The sequence below is a fragment of the Humulus lupulus genome, chromosome 5 (genome assembly GCF_963169125.1).
Source record: "Humulus lupulus chromosome 5, drHumLupu1.1, whole genome shotgun sequence".
Lineage (NCBI taxonomy): Eukaryota > Viridiplantae > Streptophyta > Magnoliopsida > Rosales > Cannabaceae > Humulus > Humulus lupulus.
In genome coordinates this window covers 236,362,121-236,387,096 of record NC_084797.1, presented here as the reverse complement: position 1 = coordinate 236,387,096, position 24,976 = coordinate 236,362,121, and the positions used below count along the sequence as shown (strand labels likewise).

The window sequence follows — 24,976 nt, the reverse complement described above, 5'->3', positions numbered from 1 at the left end:
AAAATCATTAACAAAGTTTCAACTTTGATACATAAACAACTCCAAAAACTTGACTTTATCACTTTAGTAAAGAAAGGAGGATGAGCAAAATTAGTATGAGGAAACATTAAAGGATCCGCTCACAAACTATATTAATTTCTTGCTTAAAAAGAAATATTGGTCTTTTATGAAAAATGAGCTCACATCAGTACCACCCATGTAAGGAACAAGGAAAGAAGGGATCATCACTGCAGTTCCAAGGGCCAAAATGTAGTGCTGAAAACCCAGAAATACCGCCTCCCCTGTTTTTCCAAATGAAACAAATAACACTTTAAAACAAGAAATAGAAGAAAAATAACATAAAGAATCAATAAATGAAGAAATGAACATACCCCAAGGGCAGTACTCAAAAGCAGTCCCTCATTGTCTACTCAAGTGATTGTGGTGAGAAAACTGAACCAGAACCAATACACAAACACTTGGCAACCATACCAGCGAGCAACAGATGTATAGCATGATCAAGTGCCAAGTCTTTCGCATTATTTTGTCTAACAGCCACTTCTATATTTTTAACCATCACTAGAGTTTTTCCCTCTGTTCAATTGACTATTTATTTATTTATTTTGGTCTTAAAATGTGATTGATCTGAATGATTGTTGATACATAGAACTGACTGAAACATTATAATAAAATTAACTATAAAACAGTGCAGTAAAGGTTTCAACCGTCTAAATTATATGTTTAAGAATAAAAAAAATGCAATAAATGTTCTTGAGTGGCCATCTTGGCTCTTGGATAAAAGCACAAACAAGAGAGGGACTACACAGAGGTTAAACAAAGATTAGAAACAAACACGTTCAATGGCTGCCCACTCCTCAGGAGTTACAGTCATAGCATGTGGCATGGCTGAAGCCATCAGGCTCAGAACGTTCCTGATTGTATAATAAAAATGAAAAATTAGCATGTCAAGTAGATAACAAAAACTGATAAATAATAAAAAACAAAAACTGCATTCATCTCACCCTTTTCCTCCCTCGACATGTTCATTTATCAGGCGCAAAAAGTTAGCCTGAGGCTCTTGTATGAGATGCACAAGATGTGGATTTTGTTTCCCTAGCTCTTGAAGCATAGGCTGCAAAACAATAAGTGTAGCATGAGTACTATTTAGTGTCCGTCTGCCACCAAAATGACCAAGCTATCCACACCCATTTTGTTTCTTTATGAAAGCCTAACCTGCTGAATTTAAGGGTTTGCTTGCACCATTGCTCGCAATGCTTGGAACTACAATGAAAGTTAGAGAAAAAAATCCAACCATGACTACAGCAATAAAAAAAAGAGTACAGCTCCATATGGATCAGAGAAAAAAAGAAAGGAAAAAAAATCAAGTACCTGTTGACTGTTTCGAAGAAAATCCAAATTGCCAGCATCATCATTTGCACCCACATTTGGCAGGCCCTAATTCAAGAATAGTAATATATTTTATTAATTAGCTGATCATAAAATACAATTCAAACTTCAAAGGAGCATCTATCTGAAAGAAGAATTCAAAAGTTAAGAGGTAGAACAATAGCTACCTGTGAGAAGAGGTCCAGTGGATTTGCATTAGGGACAACAGCAGGTTGTGATGCTTGCACTGGAGGAATGATTGCTGGGGAGTTTGCTGCTGCCTGAGCAGGAACTTGGGCAACTGGTGGAACATCTACCTGTTCAAGAATTCCCTGATGCATAACATCTATGTCAACTTCACAATGTCATCAACAAAGAATGTCTCTTACAACAAACCTTTGGAGAATATTAACCTTTCAAAAATATTATTTTTCATGTTATAAAAACCACATATTTTGTTGAAAGGAGAATCAAAATATAATTTATCAGTCACTTTTTCTTGTTAAGGGCTATTTTGTTAACTTGTTTTTATATCTCTTCAACCCAATAGAAAACTACTAAGATAAACCAAAGCCAGAGAACTCTATCAATACCTAAAACTTAATGAAAATGAAAGAAACATTCAGCAGCATAATTCTAAAGCACAACAAAAGACTTTCTTCTTTATACCTTGACAAGGGCTGATGAAAGTCATCTTTTTGTTGGTCGTTCATCTTCTAACATGGTCATATCAGCCTATTAAGAAAGAAAAATCTAAGCATATGAATTTTCCACAAAACAAACAGTTAAATTCATAAATGAAAGTGAATGAGAAAATCAGAGAGGATAGAGAATGAATGAACTGAACTTTATAGAAATATATAGAAGTGTTAAATAGAAGAAGAGAATACATCACTTATAATGAGCAAAAAATCATAAACTTCTGAGTTAAAACAAAAACTCATCTTATATTAGTCCAATTAAAGTTTATTACATTTATATTGAGAGTCAGTACTATTATGCTTAGATTCACCATTGCAATTGCTCAAAAGGGAGCACCGCTGTCGGGTTTTATTTGCATAGAAAAATTCTAGTTCTAATTTACATAACTATAAGATAGAAAATGGTACCTTAAGAAGAGAACTATGAATGGAAAAAATTAGAAAAGCATACATAACAGTTAAACAGTATGATTTGCTACAAATAAAAGAAATAAAGAAGGAAAGTCATATCTATAGAAATCAAAAGTGCAAATAGGCTTGTGAGAGACTAACTAAATATAGTTGGAATTCTGCGTTGATACTTAATTCAATGCTCGTGAGAAAGCAACCAAAATAAAAGGCTTACCATTATTTTGTACCAGCAACTACTATTGATATAGTCAATCATATCATCATATACTTTGACATCCTTATGAGTTCAAAGTAGATATTAATAAATCAAAATAACTATTTTACAAGAGCTTCAAACTAATTATAGACCACACTATTTTCCGTTTCCCTGTTTTCAAAATAAAAGCAAAAAGTACTAATAGCCTCAAATTTGATGTTCAATTGTACTTTATAGACCAGATTGTTTTTTTGTATGAACCAAGCCTCAAAGAAGAGAGCACTAACACTTCATTAATTAAATAAACATAGTGAACACTACAAGCTCTTGAGAGATTTGGTTATGCAGATTTAATGGCCTTCTCCTTAGTGGCAGCAAGTGCAGTCCTTGATGATGAACCTAAGAGTTTTAAAACTGCTATTGCTTGTAAGGACAGAAAAAATTGGCTTACAGCCATGGATGAGGAGATGAAATGTCTATATGACAATAATACATGGAGTTTAGCAAAAAGGCCTACTGGTTCTAGATTGGTAAGCTGTAAGTGGATTTTCAAGTTTAAAAAAGGAATTCCTGGGGTTGAAAGAGGCAGATTCAAGGCTAGGCTTGTTGCTCATGGGTTCACACAAAGGGAAGGCATTGATTTCAATGATGTTTTTTCTCCAGTTATGAAGCACAGATCTATGTGGCTGAATACATTGCTCTCACTGAGGCAGTTAAAGAAGCTATGTGGCTTGAAGGTATTGCTTAGGTACTGAAGTTACAGAATGATGTCATTACTGTTTACTGTGCTAACCAAAGTGCTATACACTTGTCTAAAAATCAAGTGTACCATGAAAGAACAAAACATGTAGATATCAAACTACATTTTGTGAGAGAAGTTATTGCTCAAGGATTGGTGAAAGTTAAGAAGATTCCTACTGAACATAATCCATCTGATATGATTACTAAAGTACTTCCAGGCAGCAAGTTTTATCATTGCTTGGATCTCATTCAATTACAAGATGGATAGGCCCTACGGGGCTATTTGGGCAGTCACTAGTTCAAGTTTAGTTTCTGAACCAAGGAGGAAATTTGTTATATTGGTCCAAGCAACTAACTTCTAACTGTTTCTATTAATTTTGTTGGTTCTATTTCTTTACTTGTAATACTTTGCTATATAAGTTTGTATTACTTTAGTTTTTTCACTGGTCGTGAAAAAGAACAAGTTTTATTCTCTAAAATTGTAACATCTTGAGAGGAACAGAGACAAGAGTGTTGTAAAGGTTGTAAAGAGAATTGTATAAGAAAGAATCAATAATAGTGGCTGCCCCTTAGATGTAGACTAGTAGCAATTTTGCTCTAGTTCGAACCAAGTAAATTCTGGTGTGTTTTTTCCTGTTATTTTGTTATTCTTTGTTTTACTGTTATTTGTTTGATCAATTTTTTTGGTCTTTAAATTTGTATCTTGATTAAAGCTTTTGTTTTGTGGTGTTCTTCCTGATATACTTGTGTACGCCCTAATTCTCCACGGGCTATTAGCGAGCTGGGGTATGGCATAATTATATCAGCCACATAGGTGCCACGTACCCGGATCAGCTGTCGCCAGCTCCCCCCTTTGCTCGGGGTAACCAAAAGGCTTACTTAGATTACTAAGGAGCCAGGTCAGAGGTATGGATATCGTGGGGTAAGAAGACATCCAGCGCGAGGTACGAGCTTGAGTTGGAGGCTGTGACCCTTTATAAAGTCAACCACACAATGTAAACGTGCATATATCAGACATCACGTGTCTGATATATCCCTGAATTCTCGGACATGCAGCATAAACGTGCATGTTCAGGCACCCACGACTGGGTTGGGCCGTGCGGCCCATTATCCCCCTTACCTATTGATTAGACCACACTTCATTTGTCAGGTTTTAGGAATTAATCATGAATGTCACAGAAGTGACATGATGGGTAAGGAGGTCACGGGATGACCCCCCGTGCCAACCCCCAGGTGCCCTCTCCTTTAAATATGGAGACCCTGGGAGTTGCAAAGGGTTGGATTCTATTGTGTATAGAAATACCCTGTAAAGAATACCAGAAAACTAGCAATAATATTTGCTGGTGGAGTAGAAGGATTTTAACCTTTGAACCACCTAAAAAAGTATTCGTATCACCATTTTATTTTAAGATCAGTCATCTGTTACGGTTCATTACTTAGCACTAATCTCATTCTCTTATTCTATTAATTACCTGTTGGCGAAGAACCGCGTCAACAGTTTGGTGCATTCATTGAGAGCTTGTTAGATTGGTGCTATCGCAAATACCTAACCATGGTGGTCACTCGCTCAAGACATGGTAACGAGGAGGACCAAAATGATGGGCAGGAGGCCCATCATGCCATCATCTCCGATGATCAGAACCCTGAGGTTCAACAGCGGCCGGGCAAGCAGCCAATAGGCCAAGATGACACTGGAAGTTCAGCTCCCCGACCACCTAATCCGAGCTCAGATTTCTATACGGCGGTGGAGAAGGAGAATGCACAGCTGAGGAGTCAACTGGCAAAAGCTAACCAGCAGATTCAGGGGGTGTTGGCCCGACTACCCCCTCTTAAAACCGACGCAAACATTGGAAAGAGGCAAGGCGAGACTCATAAGTCCCGCCGGGGTAATCGGTCCAGGCCTAGGCGGTTGGTCAGACCCCTGACACCAAACTCTACTCCCTCATTGCACCACCGAGAGACAACTTTCGAAGAGCTACCTAGGGCTGAGCAACAGTATAGCCGATCGGTCTGGACCTCAACTCCCAGCTCACTTCCACCCTCGAGTGCGCCCAGGAGGGCTCGAGGGAATTCGCGAAGGAGATCCGGGGAGGGCTCACAACGCCAGCCCCTCCCGACCAGCCATCCTGCACCTCGCTCAAACCGCCGAGCGCAGGACCCGGAGGTTGGCGGAGCCGAGCAGCCCCGACCTAACCTAATCCACCCTGACGGGACCAGGATTGCATCTCCGGTCAGGCATCCTCCTTCACCCATAAGATATTTGTCTCCTCCTCAGCCAGTCTGGGATACTCCAGCTCATGGGAGCAGTAGGAGAAATCCTCTTTCCGCAGGACCTTCCCATCGTAGCAGGACGCCCAGAGAAATCCCGGATCCTCACCCCCAGAGGCGGGCTCCAAGCTTCTCAAACAGGAGTTATTGGACTGGGAGCCGTTGAAATGACCTTTCTGGCGGAGACCTGCGCCAATGCCTGAGCTCGGCGCACAGTCCTCAAGATAGGACTCTCATATCACCTTCGAGATCATCTTAACTCTCATAGGGGAGACCCAGTGGGAAATGGTAGTCGTGCTCGCCAGAGGGAAGACCTGTCCGAGGTACGCGACAGCTGGAGTGTCCCATATAAACTATCTCAAGATAGGAGGGACAGTAACCCGCCAAACGTGTACAATGGATCCGGAGCTATTGAATAGCCTCGGAACAACCAAGGAAATCAGGACAAAACCCTTGAACGGCTGGCTCAGATGGAGGAGCTGATGAGGAAGCTCCTGTCAGAAAAAGAAAAGGACGAATATAATTCTGGGGACGAAATCGAGCTCTTCGCCCCCAGCATAGCAGGAACGGCATATCTGCCCGGCTTCTGTATGCTGCACTTGTCCAAATTCAACGGAGACGGAGATCCGTCAGATCACCTGGGTATGTTCAATACCCTGATGATGGCCCACAACATTGGCCCCGAGCTGAGGTGTTTAATATTTCCCTCAACCTTGACTGGGCCGGCCAGACAGTGATTCAAACAGAGTAAGAAACAGTCAATCAGCTCGTGGAAAACTTTCTCCACGGACTTCAAGAGAGCATTCCGAGCTTCCCAGGCTGCCCGCATCAAGGCCGACACCCTGGCAAATGTAAGGCAGTAACCCGACGAGCCTCTGAAGGCTTACCTGAGTAGATTCACGAACGTCGCTGCTCGAGCCAGAGACGCAGATGACAGCTCTAAGCTCATGGCTTTGAGAACTGGAATCCTCGTCGGAGGGGGACTTTGGAATGAGATACAAAGAAAGGGAGTCAGCACCGTAAATGAATTCCTAAATAGGGCCTAAGGGTGGATCAACCTGGAGGAGGCGCAAGCCTCAGCTGCAGGAATCAGCCAGGCCCCTAAGCAGCCTGCTGGAGTGGGAACGGAGGTCGTGACAGCGACCCAGACCGTTACACAGAATAACCAGTTTGGTGGAGGCAAGAGAAAAGGGAGCAGTGAGGGCAACCAGCATGGCCCAAAGAAGAACAAGTCCGTAGAAAAATGTAAGCCGGTCTACGCGACTTATACGGAGCTCACCCACTCTAGGGAGAACATCTTCCTAGCAAATTCTGCTCGCCTCCCCTGGAAGAAGCCGGAGCCATTAAAGCACCAGAAGGGAAAGCGAGACCCTTCCAAGTTTTGCCGGTTCCACAACAACGTTGGCCACAATACCGATGACTGTAGACACCTGAAGGATGAGATCAAAACTCTCATCAGAGCCAAACCCTTGGCCCAGTATGCGCGGAACAGGGTTCCCGCAAGTCGTCCAGCTCCGGAAGTCCCGGTCAGTCAGCCCGGGTCTCGGATAGATCAAAACGTCCCTCCTCCAGTGATAGGAGGAGAGGTCCCCATTTGGCTGGCACGAGCAGAGGTGCCCAAAAGAGGTACGTCAACGAACTTAAAGCTCACAATGGAGTGGAGTTTGTCCCCGAGCAGCATCTTCCAAAGCAGTGGCGATTGGAAAGGCAACCAATCATATTTACTGAAGAAGATGCCAGCCACGTCCAGTTCCCTCATAATGACCCTCTGGTCGTAGCCGTGCAGCTCGCCAATCGGAGGGTTAGGAGAGTGTTGGTCGATAATGGGAGCTCGGTAAACCTACAATTCTGGTCCACGCTGGAGAAGATGGGTTTGTCTGTCGCCGAGCTGAAAGCAACCTCCATGATACTTTATGGTTTCTCTGGAGAAGGATCGGCGGCAATAGGGATGATTGAGCTGGTGATCACCTTATGAGAGGGACCTCAGACAGTCTCAAAACTCCTTGAGTTCATGGTCATCGACTGTCCCGCCGCGTACAATGCCATTTTGGGTCGACCAAAACTTATAGCTTTTGAAGCAGTTACCTCCATCCGCCACCTCGCGCTGAAACTCTCCTCTTCCACGGGGATATGCACGGTCCGTGGCGATCAACTCGCTGCCAGGGAATGCTACAGCTTTTCCATGAAGGGAAAATTAAAACCCGGGCAGTTAACGATGACCGTCCAGGATGGAAATAAGGAATCTCAGGAACCTTTGCCTAATCCTAAGATTGAAAAACCTCAAAGTACCGAAGGGGAAATTATCATCCTAAGTGATGATATTGACCCCAGAATAGGCGAGGATAAGTCCGAGCTCCAAGTTATTGAAGAGCTCGAGGAGGTAAATATCGATCCACAGAATCCCTCGCGGATGGTTAGGCTCGGGAAAAACCTCTGTGGCAAGGGGAAGGCAGAGCTGATCAAATTCTTGCAGGAGTGTCATCATGCACACCTGTAGAGTCCAAGAACTTTACTTAGCTAATTGTTTAGTAGTATTATAGTATGTTCAGTGTTATCTTTGTGACTGTGGATTTTTGGTTCAGACCGGGAATTATTTGGACACTCATAATAGTACTTATAGATTTTCTAAGTTTAACCTATAGTTTAAGAATATTAATTTTAACCTAAGGTAGATTAATATGACTGATATTAAGGATTATATTTATTATACTATAAGGTTTATATATCAACCAATAGGATTTTAAGCACATGTTATGAATGGTGATTAAGGATTAAGTATTTTTTAGGATTAAATTTAATAAGGAGTAAAGTTTGAATGTTATAGGGTCAGTCAACAGCTTTGAATACGTTGATGGCTTAGTCAAGGCTGTTTACTCCATTCAAACTTAGCTAAAAATGTGTAATTTCGTGTTTAAATATTCAGCGTGTGCCGATATATCGCAGCTATAGGGGGCGATATGTCGCAGCGCGTAGATACGGAAAACACGAATCGATGCACGGTCACCTCGGGAACAGTGGTCCAGGCGATATATCGCCTACAGGGGGCGATATATCGCCTCCACCAGCATGTTTTCAAACACTTTTGAATTCTTTTCCTTTCAGCCATTCAAACTCCTTCATAAGTCCAGCATCTTTTGAACGAGTCTTCAGCCTCTGCTGAACGATTATTCAAATTATTTTCACCTAAATAGCCATTATTTTTATTCAAGTAAAATCAAGATACTTTCATTCCCAAACTCTATAAATAAGACCTAGTACCCAGCCATTATTCACCTTTTACTCTAAGTTCAGAAGCTGCAAGTGCTAGGAGAGTGTGAGAGTTAAACACTTGGGTGGGAAAATCATAAGCTTAAACATCATAAGCTTATCAAACACTTTGGGAAGTAAGATTCTTTAGTATTTCGGTTGTGGTGTAGATTGATCTTGCAAGTCTTTGAGGTAAACCCAAAACTCTAGCTCATTGTTTTATGTTATTTTCTTTCTCATAGCCTTCTACTCAGTTTCCTAACCTCATTCTTATTTTGGTTAGGAAATCCAAGTTCTTAAGCACATAAGTTTCGGTAAGCATGTTTCTCAATGGGTTAGTCTTCCCATTCATTTTCATTTCTTCTTCTTCATAAAACTCACTCTTTCTCATATGGTTTTAGGAGTGTTCCAAAAGACCCAACTCAGTCCATCATATCCCGGTAACTTTGGTAAGGAAAATAGGATAGAATCTATATGTGTATTGCTTATGTGTTATGTTATGAAATATGATATGTTATGAAAATGTTATGAATGTGTATGTTTGTAGGCTTGGGCTTATGTCCTATTTGACTAACAAGACCCCAAAAAGATTATGGGCATATGCCTACTTAGCTAGTAGGACCCCACTAATCTCATGGGCATAAGCTTGTTTAGTCTATGGGACCCCAAGTAATAATGGCCATTATAATAAGTGTATGTATTAAGTGTTATGATATGTCTTTACGTTTATTATGAAATTTATGTTTATGACTATGTGTTAGATTTTCCTTGCTGGGCATTAAGCTCATTCCTTTTTGTTTTATGTGCAGGAAAATAGCTTTAAGAGGCGGTAAGATTCGTGGACGCTTAGAGGATGTGTATCGATGGTGAATGAAGTCAAGGGGCCGAGCGTTATTCGATTCGAGGATGTAGTCTTGTTTTACTTTTTATGGTTTTACATGTATTTTCCGCATTTTCTATGTAACTCTTTTCACTTTAAGTTATTTTTGTTTTAAAGACAATGGGTACCCATATCCTACTTATTTTTATGAAAGTAACCTTTGTTTCTACATGTTTATAATAAATTATGGTATTTTCGCAAATGTATGTTTTAGTAAGAATTTGTATGTATAGTTCGATAATGGTCCAAGAGTCTAGATTAGTAGGTCGTTACAACACCCTCCATTTGGATAAGAGCGTGCTAGTGAAATCCCAGAAACAGAGGCGCCTCGGAACAACCCGAGCTGAAGCCCTAGAAGAGGAAGTAGCTCAGCTCAAAAAGTGCAGCTTTATCCGCGAAGCTAAGTTCCCGGTCTGGGTCGCTAATCCTGTGTTGGTCCCGAAGCCCAACAGGAAATGGTGGACCTGCATCGACTTCTCTAATCTGAACAAAGCTTGCCCCAAAGATTGTTTTCCCTTGCCAAGGATCGACCAATTGGTGGATGCTACGGCGGGGCACGAGCTTCTGTCCTTTATGGATGCGTACTCGGGTTATAATCAGATCGCCATGAATCCAGCGGACCAGGAGCACACTAGCTTCATGACCCCAACTAATGTCTATTGTTACAAGGTCATGCCGTTCAGGCTGAAGAACACCGGTGCTACATACCAGAGATTGGTGAGCAGGATGTTTGCCAACCAGATCGGGAAGAACATGGAAGTGTACGTTGACTACATGCTAGTCAAGTCGAAAACTGCCGATAACCATGTTTCTGACCTGGAGGAATGCTTCAAGATACTAAGAGAATACGGCATGAGGCTTAACCCGCAGAAGTGCACTTTCGGGGTCACATCTGGAAAATTCATGGGTTTCATTGTCAACACTAGAGGAATCGAGGCGAACCCCGATAAGAACAGGTCGTTGCTTGAGCTGCCCTCACCTCAGTCGCGAAAAGACGTTCAAGGCCTAACAAGAAGGGTGACAGCCCTTAATCGGTTTATTTCTAAATCCACCGACAAGTGCCTACCATTCCACAACCTACTCCGGGGGAATAAGAAGTTCAAATGGACAGAGGAGTGCGAATGTGCCTTTCTTGACCTAAAAGCACATCTAGCCGAGCCGCCCGTATTTTCCAAACCAACGGCAGGAGAGCCTCTTTTCCTTCACCTAGCTGTCACAGAAGATGCAGCTAGTGCCGTATTGGTTCGAGAAGAAGACCGGGTTCAAAAACCAGTCTATTACATCAACAAGAGGCTTCTCGGAGCTGAGTCCCGATATCCGTTGAAGGAGAAGATGGCGTTCTGTCTCATCACGGCCTCCCGAAAGCTCAAGCCGTATTTCCAATCCCACTCAATACACGTCATAACTGATCAACCTTTAAGGCAGGTTTTGCAAAAACCTGAAGCATCGGGACGTCTGTTGAAATGGGCTATTGAGCTCAGCCAGTTTGAGATTTTATACACTCCGCGAACTGCAATAAAAAGCTAGGCCCTGGCTGATTTTGTGGCAGAATGCACAGGATTTCGAGAAGATCCTGTGGAAGATTCGCCCCAGGCCACCTCGGTCCAGGCATCATGGATGGTCTTTGTAGATGGCTAATCTAACGAGAACGGCTCCGGGGCTGGAATCATTTTGATATCCCCAGAAGGACATAGATTCCACTCGGCGTTGAGATTCGGATTCAAGGCTTCCAACAATGAGGCCGAATACGAAGCTTTATTGGCCGGGCTAAGGGTGGCCCGGGAGCTTAAGGCCAGCTCCATTCAGTGTTTCAGCGATTCCCAGCTCGTGCTAAACCAAGTACAAGGTGAATACCAAGCACGAGGAACCAAGATGGCTGCATACCTGGCCAAGGTAAAAGTCAAGTTGTCTTCATTTGAACAGGGCTCAATCGAGCAAATACCTCGGGAGCAGAACGCCAACGCAAACGCCCTCGCCAAGCTCGCTACCTCTGGGGAGACGGAGACTTTGGGGTTAGTACCGGTAGAGTTCTTGGAGAAACCAAGCATAGAAGGAGTCGGGGTGGAGGTCGAGATGATCGACGCCAGACCGACCTGGATGACCCCCATCCTCGAATATCTCACCAAAGGAAAGTTACCTGAAGAGCGTAACGACGCAAGGCAGGTACTTTACCAAGCTCCAAGGTATACGGTGGTCGATGGTCTATTATACCGGCGTGGGCACTCCCTGCATCTCCTGCGATGTATTCTGCCAGGCGAAGCAAGGACCATTTTGCAAGAAGTGCACGAGGGTTTTTGCGGAGATCACACTGGGGGGCAAAGCTTGGCCCTGAAGGTCTTAAGGCAAGGATATTACTGGCCCACTCTGTCGAAGGACTCGATCTCTTACGTTAAGAAATGTGACAAGTGCCAGCAATTCACCTCAGTTGCCTGAGCTCCCCCAGTCGAGCTGAAGATAATCTCGTCCCCGTGGCCATTCATGGTCTGGAGAATCGACCTGGTTGGCGCCCTCCCTACTGGAAAGGGAGGGGTCCGTTACGCGGTGGTGGCTATTGAATACTTCACCAAGTAGGTTGAGGCAGAACCCTTGGCAACAATCACTTCCAAGAAAGTCCTCGACTTCGTTGTCAAAAGCATTATCTGTCGGTTCGGGCTGCCAAAAAAGATCGTACCAGACAATGGAACGCAGTTTGACAGTGACCTCTTCACCGAATTCTGTGAGAGGTATGGCATTGTGAAAAGCTTCTCCTTCGTGGCCTATCCCCAGGCAAATGGGCAGGTCGAGGCCGTCAATAAGACACTAAAGGCGAGCCTTAAGAAGAGACTGGACGAAGCCAAGGGAGTCTGGCCAGAACAGCTCCCCCAGGTACTATGGGCATACCGGACCTCGCATCGAACTCCTACGAGTCATACTCCTTTCTCCCTAGCTTTTAGGAGTGAGGCAGTCCTTCCCATCGAGATAAAGGTATCTTCACATAAAGTCCAGGCGTATGACCAGGACTGCAATCACAAACTGCTTTGCGCGTCCCTCAACCTGATTGATGAAAGACGAGAAGATTCGCAGCTCTAGCTCGTGCATTACCAGCAAAAAATCACTCGTTATTTCAACTCAAAGGTCAGAAAACGTGCCTTTAGCATTGGCGACCTGGTCCTTAGGAGAGTCTTTTTAGCCAGTAAAGATCCCAAAGATGGAGTATTGGGACCAAACTGGGAAGGGCCATACCAAGTAATCGAGGCCATAAAGGAAGGAACCTACAAGTTAGCTCGGCTAAATGGAGAAGCAGTCCCACGGACTTGGAACGCCATCCATTTGAAGAAATATTATCAGTAATACCCTTGTAAGGCTTACTCAGAAAGGCCATTTTTTGTTTATTAAGCAATGAGAATTAAATCTTTTTTCATTATTGTGTATATTTGCGAATGTAATCTCAAGTAACCACGAAAGACCCTTTCCTAATTACTTGGGGGGCATATGGTACCTAGATACAACTAGGTCGCCTTAAAGACTTAGAAGTTTATTCAAATCGATTGATCAATGTTTTTTTTTTTTAAAAAAGCACGAGATATTGATAAAGGATTAACGCGAACTAAGTCGTATCCTGGATATAACCAGGTCGGCCTAAAACTTAGAAGTTAGTTCAAATTGATTGATCGGTGTTTTTCTTAAAAAGCACAAGATATTAATCAAGAATTAACGCGAACTAAGTTGTCAAATTAACGTCCTGGATGTAACCAGGTCCTAAAACTTAGAAGTTAATTCAAATTGATTGATCGGTGTTTTTCTTAAAAAGCACAAGATATTAATCAAGAATTAACGCGAACTAAGTTTTCAAATTAACGTCCTGGATGTAACCAGGTCCTAAAACTTAGAAGTTAATTCAAATTGATTGATCGTTGTTTTTCTTAAAAAGCACGAGATATTAATCGAAAATTAATGCGAACTAAGTTTTTAAATTAATGTCCAAGATGCAACCAGGACTTGTCTTAGAAGTTGGTTCAAAATTGGTTAACATGTTTTTTCCTAGAAAAGCATAAAATATCAATCACAACACCAACAAAAACTAAGATTATTACCAAAATGCAGAGGCAAAAGGATGTAAATCAATTAGAAACAAAAAGTTGATAAAGCCAATTGTATCGAGGTCAGAAAACCTCATACAAAGATACAAAAAAAAAAAAGTGTTCGAATGGTAAAAAGAAAAGAAGTCCTAGGCCCTGCCAGGCTGCTCCGATGAGGTCACCACCTCGTCTTCCTGCTCGGCGGCTGCAGAAGTTTCCCCGGTCTCGGAGGGTGCCTCTTTCTGAAGGCGAGCTTTGAACTTCTCCAGGAAGCTGTCCAATGCGTCCGCCCCCAGAAAGGAGAAGTCACCATCTGGGTTGAAGACCCAGCAGTGGTACAACATAGCCTCCATGGAGGAGCTGGAGGCTGCCCTCTCCGTCGCCAGGGTAGCCTTGGCCTCCTCGGCCTCGGCTTTCGCGGCGTCCAGTGCGGCCCGAGCGACCCTGGCCTCCTCGAGCTCGGTCCTCGCGGCGGCTAGGGCGGCCTTGGTAGCCTCGGCCTCCTGCAGCTTAGGTCGAGAAGCGTCCAGCTCAGCCTGCACAGTCGCCAGGGCATCCTTGGCATCCTGTTCCTGCTTTTGGGCAGTCTTAAGGGCGGCCAAAGCTTTCTGGTGCTCGGCCCTCATATCCTCGAGCCGAGCCCTAGATCGGGATATGCTTCGGTGGAGAGCCAAGGCACCCTGCAAGACCAAAAGATGATAAGGCAACTGCCTAAGAGGAAAAAACAAACATGTGATGCATAATGTGCAAGGAATACAAGTGGCAAGGCCAACTTACCATGATAGCCATCCCCAGCGAAGACTCCATCACGTTCTCCGGGCTCCTTGTCTCGATCGCCCGCAGGTCCCTCTCGGCGGCATTGTAATAATGGTCCACGGTATAGCTCGCCGTCTCGTAGACCGTTCCCCGAAAGACATCGGGGATCTTCTCCAAAGCCTGGGGATTCACAGGAATGCGCACCTCGAGGGTTGTGGTCGACAAGGTCCCGGGGGGCACCTCCGTTTCTCGAACAAAGGCGGGAGCTCGCGGGGGAGGTGGAGGCATCTTCATTGCTGGAGGGGGCGGAGGCACTTTCTCCTGAGCTATCAGAGCCTGGTTTTTCCCCTTTGCAGGGGACTTGGAAGTACTCCCGATGGCCTTCTTCGCCAGCCGGAGCTTTTTCACCATGGGCCCGGAGGCCCCAGAAGAAGGGTTCCCTCCAGGGAACATAACTCACAAGTCGTTGCTCCCGGGCTGAGACATCTCCTCTGGTAAAACAAAGGCAAAGCATTAATATACAAGTGAAAATATTTATGCAATACCACAAAAATAAAAGGGAAAACAAATCTCAAGTATATATTGAAAGGGATCCTACCCTCCGAGCTAGAGGAATCTATGGTCACGACCACCGGCCCCAGAGTTGCAGCGGGGGAATCTAGGATAACGACTTCGCAGGCTGGAAGACGCTCTGGGTCCGAATCTGGCTCGGGACTAGACTCTTCTACATACTGCCTAAGACTTGGAGCTACTATACCCTCCCAGAGGGAGGGCCACGATCGAAGGTTGGTCCCGTACTCCTCAAAAAAGACCGACCTAAAAGCTATGGTATTATCTATGAGTACAGTGCCCCTAGGGCGGCTACTTTTGTAATCCAGCACGAGTTGGTCGACGCATTAGAGTAAGGTTACGCCGCGGTCTGGGTCACTTCGATGGCGATGAACGGGCTGGATGAGATTGAACCTAGCTAATCGAAGGTGTGCAGTGGCCCTATCTAAGTCCCTAAACATATAAGGATTACCTTGCCCGGATGGGCCGACGGCTACTCCGGACTGAGCCCTCTCTACGTCTGTTTCTTGGGCGACCTCCAGCGCCCGCTTCCGCCGCACGAGGGGCACCTCGTCCTCCTCGTCCTCTTCTTCTCCCTCGGCCTCCTCCTCGGGGATGGGCCTCATCTCGTGAGCTGGAGGGAGGCCCCGCGATATCCTCAAGGCCAGAGTCTGGCCTGGGGAGATTAGCTTGCACGACAGCATCGTCTCGTCGGACACGAACTGGAGATAGTCCTTTTCGCTAGGGGGCAGCCCCGCCAATGTTTCGTATTGACCCCCAAGGGTCACAGACTTGGCCATCCTCGCGAAAATGGCTGCATGATTGTTTCTAAGTCAGGAACTAATAAAGGAAGCTAATCAATAATTAACTTCCGAGCTAAGAGTAAAGGGTACTTACGAGGGCGGTTGAAATAGTGATGTTCGCAATTGCGAAATCCCTGGGACATGAAGAACTGGTCTTTAAAGTCGTTGGGGTGGCTGGGCAGCTCGATGACCGCAACCGTGGTTGGAAAACGGGTCAGATAGTAGAACCCGTCACCTCGCCCCCTCTGCTCCGGGCTGGCCTTGAGGCAGAAAAAGTAAAAAAAAATGTCCGCCGACGTGGGGACCTCCCATTCCTGCTTCAGGAATAAGTATCTCAACCCCGCTAACAAACGGTATGAGTTAGGGGGGAGCTGGAAAGGAGCCAGCTTCACGTAATTGAGAAAATTCGTGAAGTACTGGTCCAGCGGAAGGAAGCCCCAGCCTTGAAGTGCTCGTCGCTCAAGGCTGCATATTCCTCATTGAGCGGCGCGCAGCTCCGCTCACCTTCTAGGGGAGGTCAGGCGTCTAGGGCGCCCCTCCCAATCTCAATATTGTGGGAAAGGAATATCTTATTCACTTTCCCTTGGCTGATGATCTTTGAGACGATCCTCTCGGCCTCGAAGAAGGCGTCGGGCCCCACCTCGAGCTCCTGCTCCACGGCTGGACCAAAAACGGGGATTGGAGAGTCCGTGACCACCTCTTTCCCTTTGGCTTGCTGAGAAGACGAGCTGCCAGCAGTCTTCTTAGGGGCGTTCTTCTTTGGTCCCATCTGGTCGCCTAACGAACAAAAGAAGAAAATTTAGAAAAGGAGACCTAAGCATAAGAAAGAATCTGACGCAAAGTGTTTCCTTTACACGGGCTGAGGTAATCTCAGCCCGTGGAGAGTGAGACCACGCAGTTTTATGAACACGCACCTGTGCTCCCAACGGCTCCCCGATTACTCGGAATCCATGTGTCAGGAGGGTCAGAATAAAAAAGCTTGCCTTGGAAGGAAAGTTTCAGTAGGCAAACAGTGCAAAACCGCCTGTGAAGCGTGTCCCCTAAGCTACCCGGTTTTTGCACCCTAAAAGTTGGTTATTTCAAACAGGCATATGAAAGTTCTACCCATAAAATTTCCCCAGAAAGTGTACCCTTTGAGTCGTACTCCTAAGTGGTTTTTTCTATGGTCGATGCCCTAGAATAAAAACCTACGCCTATCATACCCACAAAAACCAGCAGAATACTGCATGCGGTTACAAAAACAATTTACCCAAGCAACAGTGACGAGGAAATTTAAAGCATGCATAAGCGGAAAACTTACAGAATGTTTTGTTGTGAGGATGCTAAAATGGTCGTCTGGGTTGGAGTCCTGCTGAAATTGCTGGTGCTAAAGCCTCAAAGGAGCTCTCGCGCCTGAACTTCTGGAACACTGGGAACAGTAACCAGAAGAAAGAGAGAGTTTTTTGAGACTGAGAAGAAAGGAGAAAATAAGAAAATTTCCAAATTAACAGGTGGCCCATGCGTAAGGTGGCCACCCCTTTTATATACGTAAGAGGCCAAGTGAGGAGGGCCGTTGGATTGCCTTGATGTAGGATTCGAGGATCACTACTCGAAAGGCGAAACGATGGCCGAGTATAGGCTAGGCCATTTAATGCAGTTCTCGGAAGACGTACTATCACCAACCACAATGCTCCACGTACGCAACGCCTGCGTAATGAGCAGAATGTGAAGAGTCCACAAGGAAGCCTAAAACCCCCACTGTGGCCCCGGGTGACGTCATGTGCCACGAGTAGGGGCTTGGGGGGCAAATGTACGCCCTAATTCTCCACGGGCTATTAGCGAGCTGAGGTATGGCATAATTATATCAGCCACGTAGGTGCCACGTACCCGGATCAGCTGTCGCCAGCTCCCCCCTTTGCTCGGGGTAACCAAAGGCTTACTTAGATTACTAAGGAGTCGGATCACAGGTATGGATACCGTGGGGTAAGAAGACATCTAGCTCAAGGTACAAGCTTGAGTTGGAGGTTGTGATCCTTTATAAAGTCAACCACGCAATGTAAACGTGCATATATCAGACATCACGTGTCTGATACATCCCTGAATTCTCGGACACACAGCATAAACGTGCGTGTTCAGGCACCCACGACTGGGTTGGGCCGTGCGGCCCCTTATCCCCCTTACCTATTGATTAGACCACACTTCATTTGTTAGGTTTTAGGAATTAATCATGAATGTCACAGAAGTGACATGATGGGTAAGGAGGTCATGGGATGACCCCCTGTGCCAACCCCCAGGTGCCCTCTCCTATAAATATGGTGACCCTGGGAGTTGCAAAGGGTTGGATTCTGTTGTGTAAAGAAATACCCTGTAAAGAATACCAGAAAACTAGCAATAATATTGGCTGGTGGAGTAGAAGGATTTTAACCTTTGAACCACCTAAAAAAGTATTCGTATCACCATTTTATTTTAAGATCATTCATCTGTTACGGTTCATTACTTAGCACTAATCCCATTCTCTTATTCTATTAACTACCTGTTGGCGAAGAACCGCGTCAACAACTTGGCACAACAAAAACTATCTCTTTTTCAAGTTCCTCTACCAGAAACTGAAAAATGATGAGAAACAATAGCCCCCAATAGCACAGAAAGATGGGGAGAGACCTTTATTTTTATAGATCATCTTCTGTAACAAACTAGATTCTCTTTATTTCTCATCATTTTTTTTAACTTAAGCCTTAAAAGTTAAATAAAGCTGTAATATAACAAAGATAACTTTCAAGTATAATTTAAGCCTCAAAAGTTGCAGATAGTGCTAATCATGAGGTATTGATATTAGAGTGTGTAATGCTCAAATGGACAATTCTTTAAAACCTGAAACATTGAAACAAAGTTGTGTCATGCAACTCATATAAAAACAGAATCACTAAAATTGAACATTTATAGCATAAGAAAGAAAATGAATTGATGATATTGTTCGTGAATAGTTCAGTTATATAAGAAAAGAAGACCAAATTCAAACCATAGGCCAATATGTGACTGAAAATGGCTAGGGCCATGTTACTGAGTTGTTATCTTTTTGGATAGTAAAATGTCTTATGATAACGAATGACTCTGTACATGAATATTAATGCTTTCTTTAGTTTCTTCTTCTTTAGACTATAAGTTTCTAACTTTAAAATGTTTCTATATCTTGGTTCCCATAGGTATCAAGTGTTTTCCTTTGTTACAGAATAGAGATTGTAGGGAAAGATAGAAGAATATCACAGGCAGAGGAAAAACACTTTATCTGAGATATAGTTGATTTCTGACCGCTTTTTGGTTAAGATTGAAGGTGGCAAAATGGGTTAAACATGATAATACGACTTGAAACTTGCATTAAGTTTGCCTGTTTGGATTTTAATTATAAGGGGGTTGAATTAGTTTTATGTTGAGGTTTCTAACTTGTATAATAAATGGGTCGTTTACAGGGTTGACTTGCCTAACTCAAAAATTACGTGTAGAAAATTAGACACATATTTGTTTATGACTTTGACTTTATGTATTTTATGTATTTGACTATGAGATTATATTTATAGTTGGCTAAAGGAGTTTCAAAGCTTCAGTCTCAAACCTAAGATTCATGTCCAGCTAGTAGAGAGAAATGTTTGCTCTTCTAATGAGTTAGCCATTTACTTAAAGATTATCTAAGTTAATTCTGTTTGATCATCCAGAAATAGTCTTGTACATTTTTGTGACACTAGAGTATAAATGTTTTTTTTTTGTTTTATTCAACCTTTTTCAGTTTGTTTAATGATAAAGGACAATAGTTATTATTACAGCTTCTAGACAGTTAAAAGCCTCACCTTCTCTAGTACTAGTCAAGCTCAAAATCATGACAGAGTAAAGAAATTTTTGAACTTTTCTATCCTGAAGTTTACAGTATATGAACTAGTTTATATAACTAACTAAACTGCCATATATCCAATTCACTTATCAGTGATTCATTGAGAATCATCACATACTTTAATTAACTTATGAAATATATCAAAATATGTAATCATAGTAAACAAACACATTGAACTTTTCAGCTTAATGAAAAGATTCCATATAAATGTGTCTTTACCTCATTCACGTGTTGGCTTAGATATTTCAAGAAAATAAAAGCACCGACATAAGGTGGGTCAAATGATAACAAGTGGTAGGTGCCAATAGTTGATACTTCATTTTCAGCCCACAAATCCAACACAGCCCAACCTACCAGACCATAATACCATACCAAACAATACAAAGAAAACAGGAAGAGTAGCCCCATGGATGCAGGCACCAACAGTTCCAAAAAACATCAAAGCATAGTCCACTTCAAGAAAAATTGCTTTCAAGAAGACCGAAAAAGTATTATAAAATACATACCATAATACTAAATATAAGCTTTCAAATTATGGAAATTATTCTCTACAAATGCTCTATCAAAAAAGAAAAAGTAAAAGTACAAATCATTTTTCAAGTCCATTAACCAAATAAAAGGTCCAATTTTCACATTACGAATGACATATCTTGAGATCTAACTAATTCATGTCTTAATATATAAATCCTATACAAGTTCTTATGGGTGAGCTGGGCATAATAAGATACAAGAGATCTTCTCCAAGAGGTATTTACATATAAATTGGATCTCTTCACCATGAAATGAAATAAAGCAAAATCTAAGTTGTTTGCAAAGACTTGTTCTGTTCAACAACATAAAAATACATGATGCACTAGTTTTATTAATAAAATTAATACGCTACATTTATGGCTATATGTCTCAAAATATATGTATAATAAGGTTACATAACAAATGAAGCAAAAAATCTCCAAAAAAAAACATAGAATCCAATAATAAAATAAACATACGTCTTTGAGAAAATTTAATTATGAATTTGATAAACCTATTTAGCAAAATATTCATAAACAATGTAAGTCAACAAGTTAAATATTCATTATGTCACATACACAACATACACATTGGTGAAAAATATCACATCTTGAGCAAGAAATATTTTACTTTTGGTACACAACATAAGCAACAAATTTGATATTTTTTTATACAAGCTTCTTAGAGGCATTGTAACAAACATATTATGTTAAGAGACATAATTGATTACAAATATTTATAGAGAAAAATCACAAACCAATATCGCTTTTTAGTGTAGCTAGAGACGAGATGGACTGCCTGCTTCTAAGACAAGAGAGGCTTCTATTCACTACTAGTAATTCCACCAATTGATAAAAGTGAAATGATATATAGGAAACTAAGCCAAAAAATAAAAACACAATACCTCTCTGACAAATAAAATAATAAACGAAAGAAACATATACCACTATATAACAATGGCGAAGTAAAAATTGTTCGGTAAACAATAAGCCTATAATGAAGAAAACTATAGAAAAGTATGTATAATAGAAATAAAGAAAGAAAAAAGCACTTGAACTTTTGAATTAATGTGTAACATTAACTTCAATACTCTATATTATGTCTCTAAGGTATTTCACCAAACATATGGAGTGCAAATTTTTTTATTGTCTTAAACCATAAGCATTGTTGCATAAAACTTAATCTTAACTTCATAAAGTTTCAAACTAAAATGAGTCACTCAACTAAGAATCCAATCCCATAATCAAGTTTTCTAGTAAGAACTTAAAGAAATTATTTTTTCAACATATTAGATTAAGTTTGCACTTATGCATCTAAAAATTGAATGAAGTCATAACAAAATGGTGCTCACTTTTGTTGCACAGCCCTGAAAATCTCAAATGGCAATTGAAAGTCAACAATTTGTTCTCTTTGTTTCCAAACTATAAACCATTTAAGTTCTATATAATTTCCATCATTTGCAAGCCGCATCTTTAAACTTACCACCATCATTCCAATTACCAAAAGTAAAAAAAAAAAAAAATCAAGCATTCCCATCTACAGCAACAAAATTCTCGGTGATATATTTGAACTCAATTAAACTTTCTCTTGTAAATAAATATATATATATATACACATTTGTATACAAAGGGCATTGAGCATTAATGATATTGATTTATATGCCTAAAAGAAATTATGTCCTATAGCAAAATAATGTTCTGGAAGAGAAATTAAGTATATAGAAAACAAACCTAAGCCCCTAGAAGTCGCATACTGAAAATGTTAAGTGACTGTCTTTCCATATCTTAGACACCCATATAGTTACATAATCTTCATTCTTTACAGCCATTTGAATCTCCGAACAAGCCATAAATCACCAACCTAAAAGTAGATTTCTTCATTATATTAAAAAATAAAAATAACTAGTCCTACTTGAGAAAATGGATAACTAGAGTAGACCTGTTACTGGACGAGGACACGCAATCCCTGGTACTGCCAGGTATGTCTATCCACTTTTGAATACAGGATCTTTCATATGTCTGCAAAAAGGTTAGACAATTAAAATTAAAATGATTGTCAATATACACATGTTATAATCTGTGAAGGCAGTGGCTTGATATTATTACCTGTCCAGTGGAGACAATCACAGGGTCTTTCATCAAATCAAGTGATATTGGGCACCTAAAATCATCTGGAATAACAGGAGATCTGTGCTTAACCAAGTCCTTATCACTTTCAGGGGCATCATTTGCTGGGTTAGGACGGCATCTTTTGAAATGAGTCCCCGGGAACATCATCACTTGTGATAAACATTTCATGGAAAGCAACTAACTCTCTTTTAAGGTCATTGATCGTCATGAGATGCAGCTTGTCTGTAAGTCTTTTCAAAATTACAGGGTCAGGGTCATCTTCTTTCTCTGCCATGATTAAATCCTGATCCAGCTGCGAGTCAAGTGATTTTGTTCTCTCTTTTGCTCTTCTGAATTGAGAGAGAGAGTAATAAATTGGGGGCCATATCAACTTGAAATTTTGAAAATTTTCTTTCTTGATCATTTTACATTCTAGAGAAAAAGAAACCATTTCTGTAACTATTTCCAAAATTTTCTTTTTTTTAATAACATGAAGAGGTTTACTTCACCAAAATATTGAATTTTATCTTAAACAGCTTTAACATCTCTAGTCAAGAAATTAACATGGCCAGATCCTTACATATCCAAAACTAGACTATCATCTTTTTACCCTCTTATTGATAGAGAGTCCATATATTTTTCTTCTCCAAAGTTGAATTTTGAAACATTAAAATAGTGATGATATCTCTTAAATTGAGTACAGATAATCACCAAAATCAGAAAAGGTAAGCCGATAAACAAAAAGGCCAATTATAAAATTCTCCTTACACTGCTTTACATGCTCCAACAACATGATATTTCATATGCAATCTGGACAACCAATATCTGGCATGGGTGTTTGAGTTGTCTGCCTCTAGAGCCAACTCAAAAATTTCCTTTGCTGTCTGATACTCATAAAATTTAAAACATGCATATTTTTAGACAAAGCAAAAAAACATAAGCTAAATTAACAAGAAAATGATGCATTTAAGATTGATTCTAAAATAAATGAAGAGATAACTAATCAATTACTTCAAAAATAAAATAAAATTGACAGCAGAATCATACCCTGAGGAGAGGAATAAGACGTTTATCATGGAGAATCAACAGAGCATTGTCTATCAAAGATAGTTAGAGCACATTTTAGACTCTTCATAAGAAATACCACAACTGAAATTGAAGATGGCTATAATTTTTGTACATTAAATCTGAAATCTATTATCAAGGATATTGATTCAAGGCAAGAAATTCGAGAGAGAGATGAACCTGTTCCTTTTAAACATCCTCTTTCCACTGACTCCGATACTTCTGGAACAAAAGCAAAAGCATTTGCTGAAGATCAACAAGCAAATCAGGTGGAACAAGCTTAAGAAGATCATCGCCACTGAAGTTTCCATAGGCGCATTTTCTAATCATCGAACGAAGGCATGCTAAAACCTGTTCAAGCACCACAAAAATCAAAACTTTCTTCAGAAGAACACTAAGCAACAGAAACCCACCAAGAAAAAAACTCCATTTAAGAAGAAAAGAGAAGTTGTTCCATATTGGGTCGAGGTCGGAGCGAGAAGGAAGATTGAGGAGGGTCTGGAAATGGGACTTGTCATGGTGACCACGGAGACCAGTCTTCCTGGTTTGCCAGAGAGCAGAAATCAATTGGTTAAGAGCTTCTTCAGACTTCACCCCTTATAGCTTATGAAGTTGCTGGTACAGTGTGTTTTCTCCAACCTCCATTTCGGACCAGCTCTTGTGGCAGAGCATAGAGGAATCAGAAGGAAATAATGACTTTGCCTTTTACATTTGCTAAAAAAAATAAGGGTTTTACATTTAAGCGTGCTACCCAAAATTACCCAGCCATTTACATGGGCAGAAATGTTGAAGGAAAGCTCAGAAATGGGTGTCTCAGGTCTCAAAAATGGGGAAGAGAAAGGAGATGGGTGTCTCAGGATTCTCAGGTCTCAGAAATGAAAAAAAAAATTCTAAGTGGCGGGATGTGCAATATATTACCGCCCTTTTACATAAAAAGTTGCCCAATATAATACTCTACCATAATACTTTTCTATTAATATTATATTGATGTGGTATGGAAATGGGTATTTGGTGTAGTGAGAATAATTAATTATTATAGGGTTTATACTTTTTGGACCATGTGTTTTGTCTCATTACCTGTTTGGACCCTGTGTTTTGACAAATTACTTTTTGGACCCTATATTTTGTAAAATAGTTAAAATAGAACCTTAAACTCAATTTTGATAAAGAAAAAATTGAATATAACAATACCGTTTTTAAGCAAAATGATTTTATTTTTGTTCTGAATTGTTAGTTTGGTAAATTATTTATAATTTTAGTTGTGAAAACATTGACCTAAATCGGGTTTAGAGTTCTATTTTAACCATTTTACAAAACATAAGGTCCAAAAAGTAATTTGTCAAAACACAGGATCCAAACAAGTAATGAGAAAAAACACAGGGTCCAAAAAAGTATAAACTCATTGTTATAACAGATGGACAAAGAATTATAATGGTGGACTACGGCAAGAGAAATAA

At 41.4% G+C, this 24,976-nt stretch overlaps 1 protein-coding gene and 1 pseudogene across 1 annotated transcript; both read right to left on the bottom strand.

Annotated features, from left to right (window-relative positions):
* Nucleotides 1-610: 610 nt before the first annotated feature.
* On the bottom strand, nt 611-2,059 carry LOC133780111 (ubiquitin receptor RAD23c-like; annotated as a pseudogene).
* A 20,040-nt stretch (nt 2,060-22,099) lies between these two features.
* On the bottom strand, nt 22,100-22,825 carry LOC133834073 (U-box domain-containing protein 12-like). Its single transcript, XM_062263581.1, has 3 exons — nt 22,452-22,825; nt 22,285-22,364; nt 22,100-22,206 (listed from the first exon to the last, which is right to left on the bottom strand). The coding sequence occupies exons 1-3, from the start codon at nt 22,641-22,643 to the stop codon at nt 22,158-22,160; spliced, it is 321 nt and encodes a 106-aa protein (XP_062119565.1). The 5' UTR covers nt 22,644-22,825; the 3' UTR covers nt 22,100-22,157.
* Nucleotides 22,826-24,976: the final 2,151 nt, after the last annotated feature.